Consider the following 18504-nt stretch of genomic DNA (forward strand, 5'->3'; position numbering starts at 1 on the left):
TTTGTTTGATCACCATGCGCAAACACAGCACCACGGCAAGGCTAAGCTGCGATGCGTCGAATGGTGATTACGATCGTGGACGAAGCCGCGTGGTCAAATGGTGCAAATCCTTCGCCAAATTGCAACCTGTTGACAATCGGCAGACCGCTTTGGCCCTTTTACCTTTTATGCCGCCCGGGGTCAGTACGGGGGCGATCGTAGCTAATGGATTTATGGTTTGCTTTGCTCGCGATCGAGTGGAGGAGTCAGCAGGATAAGTGTGAAAGATTAGCGGCTGTTTATTGTTCGCTCCGAAATGGGTGAGCTTTGTCGCGATGGCGGCATGAACTGGGCGTTAGTAGGATTTATTTTTACAGAATTGTCGAGAAGATGTTCACGAATACTGAACGGTGACGTGTTTTCTTTAGCCATTTTGATGAAACCGAAGTGTAGGTTTTGATTCATTTAGGTTTTAAATTGTCTTGCAAATTTATACTTTGTTGCAAATTTATAATTGAAATAGACTTTTTTTCACAAAACTTTAAGTAAAATCGTACAAATGAAACCATCCTAAACGTTCGTGCTGCACCGTAAAGTGCATTCTTAAGCTTGTACAACGTAGACATCCAGACATTAGCCATCCCACTTGCATCCTCTGCCGTCCACCAGACGCTGTCGTTCGAGCGCATGATTGACGATCGTCTCGTTTCCCGCGCAAGAGTAGCACATCTCGCGTTTTTGCTAATCGATCAGCGAGCTTGTTTCTGTCTCATCCGCATCCACGTTCCCTAGACGGCCGACACTTTCCCACAGACATCGCAACCTGGCTTAAATCACGTTTCTGGCTTTACTTTTGTTTTCGACGCATTAGTGCGGCGCGCATCCTTAAGTGGGGTCCTGCCGCCGCAACGCGCTGTGAACTGGCTTTGTACTGTCTAAGAGCACGGCATACACGACGATTTATCAACCACGGCACGTTCGTGGTACGTTTGCATAGATGCCGGGCATGGTACAGCGCACGCTACAGAAAAAGCCGGCACAGTACAGTGCACAGGATTTGGCCGGTTGCGTGGGGAAGAAAATTTTCACGTAAAATTAGCCGCAACTGGAGGACGCGCTCCAATGACAAGTCTAAACATTTATCTTGCATTCCAGCGGTCGGGGGCTCTCTGTTACGTTCGTTTTCGATGCCTGTATCGGGTTGTCTGGCAGAATTAATGGGTTGTTGGTCGATTTGCGCGTGAGGATGCAACGCATTCATCATTACCCGCTGCCGAAGTGGGCGAGTTTTATGGAAAAGTATTCAATAACAGCTCATAAATGTCAATTTGTCTTTAGCGCGAAGAAGAAGTTCGCACTACATCAAACAATGGATGGCTCTGGCTGGACAAACATGCTCGTAACATTATTCATAACAGTATGGAAAGGAACCACGAATAATGAATGGGTTTTTTTAAGGAACAATGCTGATGCTCCGGAAAGTTCGAGTATTTCAGATCGCTTTTTTTTTGTTGCACCAACATGGTTACCTGATATGAATCGCTGCATCGATCGGGTCGCTATTTTGCATAATGATGTCAATCTATAACAAATTGCGGCTCGAATCGTTTAAGACAAAATGTTTCGTTGCCGAGCCATCCGAAAACAAGAAATCAGCCCCCGTGTGCTCGAATCTGCAGCAACGATCTGCATAACAATTAGTCGGCGGGATACCTCTGGAGCGTTTTGCCAATGACCGTTGCGGTGTGTAGCTACCCTGCAGTATTAATGCACTCAATCGGATGCATTAATTAGGCTCATTGAGAACCTCCAGTCGCTCTAATTAAAACAGAACAAGATGCTATCGCGTTTGACATTTTTCAGCTACCACCCGTAGAGGCTTCGAACACGGAGCTCTGATTTCAATGTCAAACACATATATTTGGCCGATCATTTTATTTATTATCGCAAAAGCAAAGGACAAAATAACCATATATTACTACTCGCGAAGGCTATAAACACGGTGGCAGAAAAAATTAACATTTGCCACGATCTCATGGAATCGCACGATTCGTTTGCAAAATTTTAAGGGCGACATATTTTCCGTATCCTACGTTTTCCTTCTCAAGACCATGAAGAGCTCACGGATCGAGGTGTGTTACTTGCCAAGGAGCGTCTCATTCACGACAAAATTTCCTACCCAGTCAGGCCCAACCGACAACGTTAGGCAGCTAGCGTCAGGTTTCTTTATGCGTTCGGTTTGCAGAACACCTTGACATCGGCACACTGCAATTGTGCATAAACTTCAGCGCAATCTCGAGAATTTTCAATTGGTTCGAACGTTTTGCACAAAATAAGTGAACCAAAACGTGATAACTTCATGCTATCTTTGGATGATCGTTCAGGCCAATGCCACCGCACCTACTTCGATTTACCACAAACCAGCTGCAATAGTTGCACACATTCCTGCCGGCAGTACTTACATCAATCACGGCGCCATTAATGTCAGTAAGAATTTATTATTCAATTATCGGAATTAGAGCTACTTGATGCGGTTATTTATGGCCACCGGAGTCAAAGCGCCCGATCCGGAGCGTGGCAAAAGCCTTACGGTACGATTGAATGCAGCACGAGATTAAGTGCACGCACCGCCTGAGAGACGTGATGGGTCTTAACACTTCCACATACTACAACCGCCAGTAAATGTGTCGATCGCGAGCGAAGTATCAGTTATTAGCCAAGGGGTCCTGCTAGCTACACTTTCAAGTGCCCACTTAATGATCGACTTCTCTTTCCGACACCGAGTGCAAAAGCAACTCCTGAAGCTCTATGTTACACTCATTTCTGCTGAGAAAGCTACAGGTAGCCATGAATTATATTTTTTAATGGTGACTTTAGAGTTATAGATTTTTCGTTACTACCTCATGCATGTTGGAGAAACCACACGTGCTAGCATATGAACGTAACAATTCAGTATAGAGTCACGATAGACAGCAACAGTGTTTACCTGTCAGCCGCTGAGTGGTAGTCCTGTTGAATTGTGTATTAGATGTTACTTGGAAAGAGATTTATAGACCTAATTTTCTTACCACAATCTTTCCCTGGGAGAAATCAGAACTTGCATCAACGTTTTTGTTGGAATGCAACTAAATGGCTTTGCGTAGAAAGACAAACGATCCTTGTTTAGAGAAGAGAAATTAAGAGATTGGATGCGGACGGTCAAAAAAATTGTTTCAAGATAACGAATCCGTTTCATTAGCATTTAGGAGTTAAATTAGCCATACATCACATTCGGTCCCTATTTTACTATTTTAATCAGCCTGTTAGCTGTAGATTGAACGGCCGTGAAAGTTTTTCCATTTTCGTTTCCGCTCTTGGATTTGGTTTGGTGCAGTGATGGTTCGAGCGTTTGGCTCGGTTAGGTTAGAGTTTTATTTTCTACTTAGTAAAATATAGAGCATGCATCAGTTTCGGATCTCCTTCTAAATAAATCTTCTCATTCTCTGTCTTCTGCAGGTACGTACATTGCAGTAGCTGTCCCATGGTCTTTCAATCGGAACACATTCAAGGCTATCGTGGAGCAATATTACCAGCTGTCCTAACTGGTCCCTTTCATCAATAATTCTATAAATTTACACAGCTGTCCTTCGTTGTTCGGAAAACTTCTAACAGGCAACGACTCATGCTTGTTTTGCTTCCACAGTCTCTAATGGTAATGTTGATTATTTAAGCTTCTTGCGAGTGTCGTTCGCGTGTGATCGATCGTCCTGTCTCGCCTTTTAACGAGTCAATTACGCCAACATATTTGCATTCGTTGCGCCTATTGGTGAATGGCTGAGGTGACTGGATGCATTTAGAACTTTGCCTTGCTTCCCATAAGGTAGCTCATGGGCTATAAACCAACTAGATAGTTGAAAGAGTCCGAGTTGAAAAGGGATTCTGTGCTCGGAGCACCGGACACCATTTTTGTGACGAATATAATTGGCAACCTCGGCATGCTTACGGAAAACATATCGCAGTTGATTTTATGCCATAATCATGTACTGTTACAAATGTCGATTTCTAAAATATCTTTCAAACTTGGCTATAAACGAGAAAATAGTGTTTTAAATTTGTACCATTTACGTATAATATGAACGTGCGAAACCAACAAAATGCTACATCGTTTGACTATGTGTTGCATGTTTTGAGTTGCAAACGTGGTGTGCAATTATGCACGATAATGTGATTTATTTATAGAAGCAAAGCGTGAATGACTCTCTAAATCGACGCAAAGTCGACGTAATTCTCCGACATTGAATCATCGTTTGCATAAAAATAGAACCGCTTTTCTACCAATCGTGGATGAGACACATGCAGCATAGCTCATGTTGCTACTTCGTCCAATTCGTTTGCTGTACCAAGAGAATGCACTCCGCGAATGTGGTGCACTCTAATTAGCAAACTGAATGACTGATTGTTGTCTAGCAATTGAAGTTCACTGCTCCCGACGTCCTTCGACAAGTTGCCTGTGCGTGCTGAGTTGCATCGTATTGACTATCAATGAAATGAATTGCATTTGGTAACTCAAGCAGGCTTTCAATAGCTGCAAATTTGTTACCTTTAAACTCGACGAATCAACCTTGACCTTTGCAGTTGGATCGGCAACGACTACCACGGAATTTGGCAATTCGATCAGAAACAGAATGCAAGCAAGCATGCTATAAATTGAATTCAAATTAGTTGCAATTTTGTATATCCTCTACCGCTTAATTTTCATAAACACAAGATCTAATTCAAATGGAAATTGAACAAAAATTTGTTCAATTATTCATTTATTTATTGAATTCTGCTCATTTTTTTTACATTTTCAAGATGCTTTGTAAGAAATGTTCATAAATAGTTCAATTGTGCTTGCTTAGTTAGCAAAAACACACTTCTTGGGAAGGAAGAATTTGACGGTCTTTGTGACCGACTTGTTGCTCATGTCCGGGTTGACACCCTTGCGGATCTGTTGCTTGAAGAGCTGAGCAGCGGAATCGGTAGCGTCACGGCAGTGCACATCAACGTATTTCTGGATCTTCTCAGATGTCTTGCACTGAGAAGCGCAAGTCGGCAGAGCACGGTTGGTGAAGCAGATCTTGCCACCCTGTTCGATGTACTGAACACGGTGCTGCATAGCGCACTCCTTTTCGGTGTACTGCTGCTTCTCGAAGAAATGCTCACGGTGCTCCTCCTCCGAGGACGAAGAGTTGGAACTATCCGATTCGTCCGATTCCGACGACGACGATGAGTCCGACAGATCAAAGTCGTTGTAGTAGTAGCTGTAACGCTGACGTCCAGCTTCCTGCTCGCTGATAACGTTGCCGTAGTAGTACTGGGGCTTAACACAGTGCTCCTGAGCCTTCTGGTGGTACTCGGTGTAGAACGCCTGGGCGGGTCCGCTGCAGTTCATGCCGGTGAGGGCGTATGAGGCAGCAAAGTATTCGGGCTTGCGCATGACGCACTGGTCGGGGGTGATGAAATCGTCCTCTCCCTCGCCGTTGTTGGTTCCGCAAAGACCGACGAAGTTGTTGAAGTACGACTGGTCAGCGAAGAAACGCGCACGGTATCCGTCGAACACGATCTTGATGTCGTCGTCGCGGAAGCTGATCTCCAGCTCGTTGCCAGGGAGAGCATACACGCGGATCAGCGGCTGATCGCCACCATCATCGTTGGTGTACATCTCGACGGCGTACTTCTCGTGGATCTGCTGGGGCTTGCCGTTGATGTAAACCATCGGGAGCTCGTGTCCGTGAGGAACGATATCGATGTTGTAGTCGTTCTGCTTGTACTGTCCGAGGATAGCCTTCAGGTGGAGCTGGTTATCTTCTCCGTGGCGAGCCAGAATGGTGATCTGCTCGTCTTCGCCGAAGCCGTTCTTCCAGTTGTACTCGTAGTCAGAGTTCATGAAGTGAGAGTCCTGGGCATAGAAGTAGTAGTCGGGCTTGACGGTGTGCAGCACAACATGCCAGCAGTTGCCGAGCTCGTAGTCGTAGGTCCTACCGTCGAAGGTGTTGACGAACTTGTTCGACACAACGCAAGACGCTGGAATGTAATGGTATGGATAAATCATGTTATTCCCGACGTTCTGTCATTGTCATGTCACAGGGTTGTGTTACTTACGATGGTAGTTTCCGCGGTAAGCGTAGTTGAACATACGCTCGTAGTAATCGAAGTCAGGATGGATGGAGAAGAAGTAGCGGGCGTACTCGCTTTCGATGGGGTAGTTCTGGATGGCGAAGCTACGATCGTATCCGTAGAAGGAAGCGTTGTAGTAGTCGAAGTACGGAGCCAGCTGGAAGTCGATCTGGAACTGGTTGTGCTTGCCCTGGTAGAAGTAATCCTCGCTCCAGTACGGGAAGGAGAAGTAGCGCGCGTAGTCGAAGAACTGGTAGGTCAGGTTCTTGGCGTAGTTAGAGACATCCTTGTACTCAAAGTTGAACGAGTACTGGTCGAAGTATCCGGCCTGGCGGGTGGCGTTCTGGCAAGCGGGCAGCTGGAAGTATCCCTTATCCATCTGCTGTTTACAGCTCTGGCCAACCTCCGAGATGCGCAGGAAGTGACGGTAAGGCTCAGACTGGATCAGCTTACCCTTCATGGAGACGTGAGCTCCTCCCTGGCACTTCTCTCCGTACGACAGTTCCCAGTTCATGGATCCGATCTTGTCAAAGTTGAGGGCGTTCAGGAAGTTCAATTTCGGCAAGTTCGGGTACTCGTTCGTGGCCGAGAAGCACATCTGGAATTGCTTGCCCGAGAACGGGATGAACTCGTAGAAGGCACCCGACGAAACGTACGGGCTGAAGGACAGGAACATCAGCAGGCGCTCCTTCTCGTCGACCGGACTGTCGGCGTAAGCAGTGGTGAACACAAACTCGGCCTTCTGCTGCTGGCCCTCGAACACGACACCAAAGTCGAAGACATTGACGTCACTGTTGCGGATGCCGGCTCCAGCGTTGCGCATGAACTGCTCCTGACGACGCTGGCTTCCAGCGTAGTAGACGAAGGGCTGGGCGTAGTTGAACTCGTTGTAGTATCCGGAGAATCCGTGACGACCCTTCGGGTGCTTCACGTCGGCGGTCTGGAAGTCCTGGTCGTAGTCGGCCTGCTTGTGCTGCAGAACGAACTTGACGTTCTTGACGCTGGTGCGCTGCGCGTCGTAGTACAGGTTCAGCTGATGGTAGTGGTAGGTCTCCGAGGCGAACGGATAGACCAGGGCGGACCAGTAGTCATGCTGCTCGATGTGCTTCATCAGGTAGGCGTAGTCGATAAAGTCCTTGTCGTACTTGGCCTGGAAGCGCAGTGCGACACCGGTCATGCTGTGGCCGAAAGACTGCTCGAAAGACTTGGTGGTCTGCTCGCGATCGTGCAGGATGTGCACGCTCGGCTGCTCGGCCATCGGGCGCAGGTCAGTGATGTCCTTGTAACCGGTGTACGGCCACGAGCTCATGTGGAACAGCAGTGCGTCCTTCTTGGGTTCAAGCGGCTGCACGTTCACTTCGAAGTCATTGTTTTCGAAGTCAAAGCCAAAGTCGAAGCTGAAGGGCAGGTATCCCTGCAGCTTCTTCTGGTAACCGGCAACATAGCGCTGGTGGTCGAAGGGCGTGATGAAACCAACCTTGGCGTCAACCAGGCGAGAGTAGCCCATGTTCACGTCCGCGGATCCGTTGAACCAACGCGGCATGTGGATGAAATCGTCGTACTCCTTCTCGGGGTATCCAGTCGGGGTCTTGTAGATGCTTGGGTGCGTAGTGGCGGTCGCTTCGAACTCGAATTTCACCAGCGTCGGCGTCTTCAAGCTGTACGTGAACGGCAGACCGGTCGCCAACGGGAAGGCCATGGTGACCACATTCTGCTGGTAGAACTTGGTAACGTTGTACGCGAAACCATCTTCGAAGTCTTCGAAGTACTTCTTCACCAGGCTGGGGAACTGCTCGATGGTCTGGTTGTTGAAGGCGAAGAAACGCTCACCGTTGAAGATCTGGAACATGAACTGGCCCTCCAGCTCCTCAGCCTCCTCGGGGTCGATGTTCAGCAGCTTGGCGATGCGGGTGGTGGACCACTTCTGGAACTCCTCCTGGTTCTTGTTTCCGAACTGCTCGTAGTAGTCGTTCTGGTACTTGTGGTTCTTGCTGTACTGGCTGAAGTAGTCCTTGAACAGGGCCGGGTACTGCTTGTAGTACTTGTAGTAGTAGTCGTTCGACTTGTATTCGGCGTGCTTGTTGTAGGAATCGTACTGCTTGTCGAGCAGGTCGAAGAACGTTTCCATGCTCGAGATCAGGTAGTAGAAGGTCGAGAAGCGCTTCAAGCCACCCATGTTCTTACGCAGGTGGAAGAAGAAGCCACTCGGGACGTAGTGGTCGTCGGCAGCGATCTGCGAGAAGTACATACGGTACGACAGCTCCAGCTCCTTGAAGGCAAAGTCGCGCAGATAGGTTCCAGAGTACTGCAGGCTGAAGTCACGCGGGTTCAGGTGCTTGATGGCGGCCTGGGCATTCTGGGAGAACTCGTAATCGTCATCGAACTCATCAGCCTCGGAGGCGCTCTCCAGAGCGGTCTTGACAGCGGCACGGACATACGTGCTCGGGTCGTAGTGGGTCTGCTCAGCCATACGCTGGAGCATGTATACCGGGGGCTTGGTGCGGATCAACAGATACACTGCAGCGCAACGCACTTCATGGGCGTCTCCGGTGTTCTGGTACACCTTGAACAGCACGGAGCGAGCCAGACGCGGATAGTTTTCGACCAGACGATCGAAAGCGACAATGAAGGCCAAACGCTGGAAGTGGGTCACCGGGATCTTGCCCTCCAGGTACGGTTCAAACACGTTCAAAATTTCGGGGTGGCCCAAGTGGCCCAGGCAGCGGATGTACACCTGCACCTTCACGCTATCTCCGGCCTTGACGGCTTCACGCAGCTGGTGCGAGAACCACGGCACAACCTTGTGGGCAACGATCTTGTAGTCGGCGTCGGACAAACGGCCGAAGCTGTGCACCGGGTAGTAGTTGTAGGCCGAACGGTTGTTGACCTGGGCGCGGTTCAGGAAGTCACAGTACGAAATGAGAGCCGTCGTGTTCAGGTACTCCTGGTGCTGCACAGCGTTGGAAGTCACCAGCAGGAAGTACTCGTGCATGAGGGTCTCGGTCGGGTAGCGGATGGTCTTGGGCAGGGTGGCAACAACGCTGGCGGCTTCGTCTCCACGGAGTTTCTTCTCTTCGATGAGCTCCTTGATCACCTTGAATGCAGGCGGGGTTCCGGCCTGAGCCAGAGCGTCACGGAAGGTGTTCCACGCATCGACCTTCTTGGCGAACGACGCGCTGTGGTTGCTGCCTTCCTCGCGCTCCTTCTGCGAAACGAACAGCTTCTGGCAGACGTCATAGATGTCCTGGTAGTGCATGGTGCGCAGAACGCGAGCCAAGATGGTGAACTTGTTCAGGGTGTTCGATTTCGGGACCTGAGAGAAGTCCTGCATCTCGTCGGCGATCTCGTAGGCCAGCTTGTAGGCATAGCGAGACGTATCGACGTTATGGGCGTACTGCACGCTGTAGCCCTTGTATCCGGTGAAGAACGGCAGGAACGGAGTCTGAGGAGCCTCCTTCATGCTCTCCGGGATGGGTTGGTAGAATTCTTCGCTGCTCAGCGAATCCGAATCGGATTCGGAGCTGCTGTAGAAGTCGTGCTCATCGGAATCCGAGGAGGAGCTGGACGAACTGGTGGACGAATCATCGGAGCTAGACGAGTCAGATGCGGTGTCATTCTGCTTACGCAGGCGGTACTGATCGCGCTTGTACGCCTCGTAGTACTGCTTCTCCTTGTAGGCGTTCAGATCACGACGGTTGCGGTTTCCGCGACGCTCGACATCCTTAGCCTGCTTCTTGTACTGTTCGGCGGGGCTGATCTTGAAGTTTTCTTCCTCTTCCGAGCTGGAGCTGGAGTCCGAAGAGCTGGAAGACGAGTCAGAGTCGGAGGACGACGACGAAGACGAGGAATCGTCGGTCTCGTTGGCCGGGCGAACGAAGTTCTGCTTGTCGTGAGCCATGTTGTAGCTGTACACCAGATCGACAAACACCTGACGATCGTCAGCCGGACCTTCTGGGTACTTGTTGTAGGGCGTGATTTCGTTGAGAGTCATGTTCACCTGAGCGTAGACCATGGCCTTCTGGGAGTTGACCAGGGACGGGCTGACGACAACCTTGTTGACAGTGGACACCGACTGGATGGTGTAGTTGTACCAGTTTCCAGTCAGGTACATCTGCGAAACCTCCGACTTGCTCATGATGTTGCCCATCTGGTTGGTGTTCGGCTTGAAGTCACTGAAGCCGCTGAATCCGAAATGATAGCCCATGCGCTGCTCGCAATGGTCGAAGTTGCGGGTCTTCACGACGTGGAACACGTGCTGGTCTTCCTCGAGCCACTGAGGCTGGGGAACCCATTCCTTGTGGGACTGGAAGTGGAACTCCGGGACGGCATTCACATCATAGAGGGTTTCACATTCGCCGGTCACCGACGGTTCCATGGTCTTGAACACACCGGTGAGAGTGTTGTTCTCCGGGAACTGGTTGAACTCCGATTTGATCACATACGCGCCCTGAGTGTCCAGCTGCAGCTGGCTAACCCAAGCCTTCATCATGTTAACCTCGTGGTTGGGGACAGTCTTCTCCACGTAGAAGCCCTTGACGGCTCCCTTGTTGTAGTAGATTCCGAAGGGCTTCGAGCTGAACGGCATCGGCTGCCATTTCAGATTGAAGCGCGCCAGTTCGGTACGGTATCCGCGGGGCAGATACTCGTTGAACGCGGCGTACATCGGACGGTCAATGTAGGCGACGACGTAGTTGTGATCCTTCGGGCGAACCACAAGGTAACCGTGCGTCACAATACCGGTCCAGTAGTCCTCGAGGTCCGGCAGGGCGGTCATGGTCTTCGACGTCACGTTGTACACATACTCCCGGTTCGGTTCCCAAGCGCCAAACTCGAAGCCGGTCTTGTTGAACGGACGGGAGTACGGGAACTCATACTCGTACGGGTATTGGAACGCCGCACACAGCCCCACTGCAACACAAACAACAAGGAGTAGGGATTAGTTATACTTCACTTCAACACTTTTTCTAGCACTTTTCGAATTTTGCACTGATCCTTTTACGGCTGATGACTAGCACTTACCGAACGTGAGGAGAAGTAACTTCGCGATCATGGTTCGGTCGGTCTCAGATGCCCGGATATGCTTTGATTGCACTCCGAAGCTCGAATGTACCTTCTGCAGCATCCTGGAGTAGATTTTATACCTGATTTTTGCTGACTGCACATTTTTCTTATCTGTGACCTGATTCAAAGAAGCTGCGCGTTTGATTGTTTAGAAATTGCCTACTTTACAATCTCACTATCAGTGCCTCAACGTGATGCCTCGATTAACGAATTAAAGCCAATGCTTGCATATGGTTAATGAAAAGCTATGGAAAACATATTTTTCATAGAAGTTTGCTGCGTTTCTTAACATTTTTCGATTCAAACGAATGTTTTGCGTAGTTTTTTTTAATGTCACTGGCATTTTGTCTTTTAATTTTCATCCCTGTATGATCTTTTCATTTTCGAATGATCTCATTCATTGTACAAACCCATACATTCCAAGATCTTGAAATAAGGTTGATCTGCTAGCTCTCTGCTTTAAGTCTAACAACATTTTCAGTGTATCTGTGCATGGGTATTATGCGCATCATCTGCTTAAAATAGCTCCCAAATGCCAGGGGTAGAGTTCTCTTGAGCATTTTCCTGTCCACGCCTGCGCATGAACCTGAACCATGCTCTGAATCGGGAAATGTGTCGTGCATCCTCTCAATCTCTTTTGTTGCCTGTCTCGTATTTTCTGTCGTTGGCTTTCCTGTTCTATCACGTTCAGCGAGATTTTTCTCGACGCGCAAATTTAGTGTATTCGAGTTCGCATAGCATAAAAGATTGGTTTTTATCGATACTGGGTGTTTGTGACATTTCATAAAAATATTTCTAAAAACGTTCTAGTTACATATCATTCAACATTGTGTGACAAATCTAACTCCTTGAGCGAGTCCAGGTGTACCATCCGCGCAGCGGTCATCGCAACAGCTGTTCAGTGATAACAAAACGTGATAAGAAATCATCTCGGTCGATGGCCTAGCTGATTGCAAAGATCGAGATCAATCTTCGCTTATCAATATTTCGTACGACCATTGGCTACCAGCAATTCCGATGGCATCCGGTTCAGAGGCTCAGTTTGTGCAGTCGCTTGATGAAATGCTGCAATGTATGATCTGCTATGATCGTGTCAACGACCCTAGGCTTTGCGCTCAGTGCTCAAAATTGTTTTGCCACTCCTGTCTGCGCCAGTGGCTGCAGAAAGCACTAAGTGAAAATGGCAATCCGGCATGTCCTAATTGTAAATGTTCGGGTCAAATTGAAGACTTTGTGCCCATGCGAGACGGTAGCATGATAGGCGCATGTAAAGCCTTCGTTGACGAGAACATTGCATCGGATCGTTCGGACGTCGATGCAACACAACTAGAGCACGCAGACGCGGAAAAGGTTCAGCAGCGGCTGCGTAAGCTGCTGCTAGAAACGGAAGCAGTGTACATTGAATCCGAACATCGCGTTACGCACGAACTCGAAAAACAACGCACACTGTTTAACCAAGCCAAAAACAACCTGATCAAAACTATAAACATCATGGTGCAGCAGGAGCTGAGAGAGATACATCAGCAAGGCAATAAAAAAATTGCCGAGATCAACGCATGGGAAGATATTTTGACAAAAAAGTTAGATAAACACCAGCTTACACTTCAATCGGTGAAGCAAGCTGTCGAGCATGATTCGCCGGAAGCTCTGGTGCCAAAGCAAGTTGAGCATGAGAAGACATGTAAAAAGCTTTCAGACGATTTGAAAGGGATCTCACTCAACGTCAAACCACATACTTTCAAATGGTAATCCACTAATACGCGACTTTCATATGCTGTCATGTGTTGTCATGTTGAACCACTCTTAGTTTTGGCTCCGCAAGACTCAGGTTCTTCAGTTAATTGATCTTCCTTATCCACTCTACTTTATGTCGCAGCCATTTGATTCCCGAACCTCTAACATGGAAGTATGCCGTTCATAAATATTCAACGGTGCGACGTACGAACGAAATTCAGTATTCCGACTTTGTGACAGACGAAATTGGCAACGTATGGCGGCTAGAGGTACATCCGAACGGGTACGACGATGCCAAAAACACTTCGCTCAGTATTTTTCTCCAGCTGTACAGCGGCATCGAGGGACAGTATCATTACTCGTTTGAGCTCCTCAGCATCACTGGTAATCATTACTACGAGGATGAAACCTATTTTGAGCTACGAAAAGGCTGGGGCCAAAACCATTTCATCGATCTCAAGTCACTGCAGGAATCGTTCCTAGTGGACGATGGGTTTGAGCTGAACTTTAGCATTCGTTCTCTGAACCTAATCGACCAATATGAAAAAATGAAAAAGCGTGCCGATCTGTTGGCAACCGAAGTTGAGCAGCTGAAAAAGTGAGTTCTCTGCCAAAAAGATGCTCGCGTCTACCAGGTTAACGTCGTTTATTATCTTTAGGGTGTCTAGGCCAGATTGTCTGGCCCAGGTGGTCACCCTGCGCAATGTGGTGGAAGCAACAAAGTCTGGCACCTGTCTTTATTCGGATGTTCTTAGCGACGATCTCGGTGGACGCTGGCGGCTGCAAGTCTACCCGGGTGGCAATGGTGAATGCAAGGGTCAATTTGTTAGCATTTTTCTCGAGCTCTGTGCAGGCATTCCTAACAAGTAAAGCACTGGATTCAAAATGGGTGTGTCAATAGCCATAACCTCTAACTTCGTTCCCGTTCATAGGTACGAGTTCACCGTCGCGATTCTGCATAAAAATGACAAAAAAATTGTGAGAAAAACTCTCGAGTACTGCATTCAACCGACGCTACCCTTCGGTTGGAAAACGTTTCTGGGTCGCGAAGAGTTTATCAACAGTGGGTACATTCAGAAGGACGCGCTTTCCATTTGTCTCACGATCAAACCACCCAGTGCGTCCCACAAAATCAACTATCTTCGACAGTATTTTGAGCAGACCCCAGACGCTGGCGTGCGCCAAGAGCCAATGATCGATGTCAGACCTTCAACCTCGCAGGAACCGTTTGAATCACGGCTACGAAAAACTTCCATTAGTTTCGTTAAAAATCTTTTCACTAAATCGTCCAGCACTGATCAACAATGAGATCATATGTAGCGTGAGACAAATGTAATAAATAAAGGCCATCGCTTACAGGTTGTAGCTTCATTCATAACCTAATCATCACATGCACCTAGTCTCATGTGTTTGAAGTCTATGGTGATAGATCGTCCACGTGAGAACTATTATGGCGTCATCATCACGCCCACCGTCTTGATTTCATTAAACTTGTTCGTACGGTTCTCATAAGACTCGCTATCATTCACTACGTTCAGAAATACGTATGCGTGTTGAAAAACGGCAAGACGGTGGTAGAACGTGTTTTTAAACGACCTGTGGAATCTGAGAAGCGTAGGCATCTTAGGCGTCACGATTTTTGGCTCCTAATACGCCGTCCGCCCTCAGACGATACTTAATCATCAGTACGGCGTCTGTAATTATGTCGCAACTTATGTCCAAATCGATCACGATCGATCACCAACCAAAATATGGTGCCGATAGAGCGATGTACAATGAAAGATCGGAAAGCACACGGCTAGTGGTCGTTTGGGTTTGCAACTTTCGTTCAAAGCAGAAGACGTTTTTTTTCTCTCAATCCTCGAACTGTTATTATTCTAATGTTTGGCCTGCCTACGATAATTCACAATGTATGGTCGTAATTTTGTGTTTATTCTCATCGTGTGGTATAATCAAAACGCAAATGGTCACGAAGGGTTGAAGAATTCAAAATATATGATTTACAATCCATACTCAATTCTAACAATTTCACCTATCATTACCTCCGAGATATTTTGCAACTGGCTCTGGGCCACAATTCTCGTTCCTCGGGTGGCGCCATTGTTTTTCGATGCAGTAGAATAATTTCTTTTATTATTCCACGAATTGTATCTGTCAATTCTTCATGCATTGACATTGACAGCGGCACGGAAAGTGAAGCGGGTACGGCTGGTCAGCTATGAGCACGAATCGCTTCATCTGCTCATTGATGTGTATGCAAATCAAATGTTTATTTCCACACGGCCATAATTCCGCACCGCACATGGAACGGGGCGGACGGCTAATCCGACGGTCACAACTCGATCATAAATCAGCCAAGATATACGTTTGGCAGCGCATACGATCTTTGGCAGCTTTGGTATAGTCACGAACTGCGACGTCGAGTGTCACATTCGTTCGATTCTGCCCAGAACTTGCTAGAATAGCGGTTCGTTTCCTGAAACTCGCCCGTCGTTTTGCGCTAATGCATCGCGTCTTGCGTGATTTACTGACCGACTTTCCGGGTGTCGAGAAAATCACGCCATACCACCATCGCTCAGGCAATCAGTGGCTTGGCGTCTGAACCGTACCGCTTGGCCTCGAAGCTCAGACCCTGGGGACTGTTATTTCATTTCCTAGTTTTAGTTTCTTCGAACAATTTCCGCAAACCATCCGCTCAAACCGTCCCGGGAATTTTCCGATTCCTCCGGGAGCGACAATCGTAGCCCTTGGTGCCAAGATCCTGGCTTTTGGTGCCTCGCGCAGAAGCAAATGACAGTGATTTGTGGTATAATTGCATCCGTTTATCGTGCGCCTCCGAAGTGACACACAGTCCTACTTAGAATCGGCATCGATCTGCAAGCCCCATAGCGACACCTGTGCAGCATCGCTGTCCATGATTGGCAGCATTCCCGAGACGTGGCGGCTCGATTAGTGGCCCATTATCCGTATTAACACCCAGATCTGCACAGCGCAGTGTAATTATCATTATTTTCTCCTGCATCAACTGCGGCTTCATTAACCGCATCGGTAAATGCCCGCGTAATGCTTCCTGCTCCAAGTGAGCCAATATGAGCGGTTCCATGAACATGTTCTTCCCCGGGCATACCGAAGTGATCGGCAGCATCAAGTTATTTATCTGCACGCCAGCTTGGACGCTGTCCATTCGGCCGTTCATTCCTGGACGTTGTCCTACGTTCGGTAATTGATACTTCGACTTCGATGCCTCTCGAATTGGTTGATCTTTGAGTGCAGGACCTCGGTTCTTGTGGCCTTATCAGATCGAAGTATTTAAATGTGAAAGCAATCTTCAAGCCATGCGAGAGCCGATAATCGGAATCGATTAGTGTCGATTATGAGGTTGAAGTGAGCACACGCGAAGTATTGCTACGCTTCTTATCTGATCGGGTTCATGGGTTAAAGCCCAAGCGTCCCCAACGATTAAGCGTTGGCTAATTTTGGAGTTGATATGATCAATATCATGATTCTTGAAATCCAGCTACCAAAAGATCTTTTCTTTCTTCCGTTTCTTTTAAGGGAATAGCTCAAACAAAAAACCGAAGACTAAGAATGTGTATTCTATCATGAGAAATTTTAAAAGACTAATTAAATTTCCCTACAGTAGTCTGCTCGACTGTCTGTCAATCAATTTCACTCATCCAGCGCAATAAACTCCCGTTAGCAATGTCAAATGGCAACGCCATCCTCTTGTGGCTCGATGCAGAATGTGTAGTTGAAAAGGAAATCAGCATTGATTCGGGGCGCCAAGAAATCACCGATGGCGACAGCAGGACTTGACGGACTACTTCCGCAATCCTGAGCACATTCCTTTCGGTAGAGAGAGAGAGAGAGAGAGAGAGAGAGAGTGTTACGCCAAACAGAACAATTTTTCTTGACTGTGAATCTTCATCCCCCAGAAACACAAACTCACCCTGGCCACGAGGGCATAAGGTTAAATGGTAGCAGCATAGCGTTTCTCCGCTGCTATCGCGGGAAACCAAACAGAAAGCTACCATTTGTTTGCAAATATGGCTAATGTGTGAGCTTCTCTTTTCCGGCCAGTGCCCGGCGGGCTTCGACTGCTTCGACTGAGCTTCCCGTCCATTATGAAGGGCTGTTCGCTGACGCATCGGTTACCTCGCTAAATCAATAATGGTACTGATAAACGAGCGGCGGTAAAGAACAGACCGATAAAAACAAGAGACATTTAAATTGTCAAGAATCCGTCGTGGCGCCATTCAGTGTGGGGCAGTATCGAGCAACAAAGCGGTTCGACAAGTGGAGCCTGCTTACTACGAGAATGGACGGCTTTTCTGCCCCATGGAAAGGTGTTATAGAGTAAACAGTCCAACGGGTAGCGAAGCACCTCATATATCTCGCCACCCATGGTTCGATAGCTGTTGGCCCGTTCCCTGCAGCACGTTGGGCTGTTGATCCGGGAAGTCCACACAAATGCAATCGACCGCGAAAGGATGGCTCTTAGCGGCACTGCTGCATCGTGCACCGGTCGCGTGCAAACAACGGCGTGGGTCAAGAGAGCAGCCCACAACGGTAGGGCAAGTTAAACAAGCGATCGCCGATCGTAGGCAATAAAATGATCGTAAAAAAGGCAAGAGAAAAAAATGCTATCTGTCGAAGAACAAGAGAGGAAAGCGATATGAACGAGGATCGAGAATCGAGCACACGTACAGGCAGATACCGGCACCCTTCGGCGGGCGGAAGAGAAAACAAATCAGTATCAATTAAGTACAGCCGCACGCCGATAAGCCATTAACGCAATTAGCATAAACAATATTGGTTTTCGATTTAACAAGCTTACGATCGGATGCAGCTGTCGCGTTGTGGTGGAGTGGTCATAGCAGCAGCAACAGCACCATCTTGCACCCCTTGGTCGTTCGACGAGATCGCAAAGTGTGTCGCTTGTTTTGCCCGCAGGTTATGGGTACTCTGGTTTTGATCATTTTAAAATTTCTGCTGCAAGGGTAGGATGAGCATTTGTGATTTTATTTCTTCGAACGTGCAAAGAATTTGATTGATTTGATATAAGAAATATTGGGAATAGAAACATTCGCATTTTTCAGAGTTTTGAATGAATGTCGAGAAATTTATTCGATTGCAGTTTACCGATAAATATTGAACAGCTATATACGTACATTTTATTTTGTCCCTTTCGAATTCAATACGAGGTATGAAGCATTTGATTACGTTATGTATGCTTTAAACGTTTTGTATTTAAACGTGTCTAGAAGGATGCCAAATAAGAATTAATAATATTACTTCTACTTACCTTAATATTTATTGGTACTAAATGAGTGACCTTTCATTTTTCCAATGCCACAAAACTCTAGTCCTTGACATATGTTAATATTATTTCTCGTTAAATCCACCAATCCAGTCCACCTTGTTGAATACCAGATAAGAAATTAGATTAGACTTTCTCATGAAATTTAAATAGTTTTCATGGCCCTTAATATAATTTTTCATACATGTTTCACTCTTCATTTTCAAATATATTACTCTTCGAAAATCTTCACGTATCTCACACACCCAGCTGCTCATGGAGCACATAATCAA

The 18504-nt window shown here is 47.6% G+C and overlaps 2 protein-coding genes across 2 annotated transcripts; one reads left to right on the forward strand and one right to left on the reverse strand.

Moving 5' to 3' along the window:
* Positions 1 to 4855: 4855 nt before the first annotated feature.
* Positions 4856 to 11167, reverse strand: LOC128731506 (vitellogenin-A1-like). Its single transcript, XM_053824631.1, has 3 exons — positions 11137 to 11167; positions 6103 to 11025; positions 4856 to 6024 (listed from the first exon to the last, which is right to left on the reverse strand). Exons 1-3 carry the CDS (start codon positions 11165 to 11167, stop codon positions 4856 to 4858), a joined length of 6123 nt encoding a protein of 2040 aa, XP_053680606.1.
* Positions 11168 to 12195: 1028 nt separating this feature from the next.
* LOC128720762 (E3 ubiquitin-protein ligase TRIM37-like) lies at positions 12196 to 14220 on the forward strand. The gene is made up of 4 exons (XM_053814457.1): positions 12196 to 12923; positions 13055 to 13510; positions 13572 to 13778; positions 13845 to 14220. Exons 1-4 carry the CDS (start codon positions 12196 to 12198, stop codon positions 14218 to 14220), a joined length of 1767 nt encoding a protein of 588 aa, XP_053670432.1.
* Positions 14221 to 18504: the final 4284 nt, after the last annotated feature.

Source organism: Anopheles nili, chromosome 2, assembly GCF_943737925.1.
Source record: "Anopheles nili chromosome 2, idAnoNiliSN_F5_01, whole genome shotgun sequence".
NCBI lineage: Eukaryota > Metazoa > Arthropoda > Insecta > Diptera > Culicidae > Anopheles > Anopheles nili.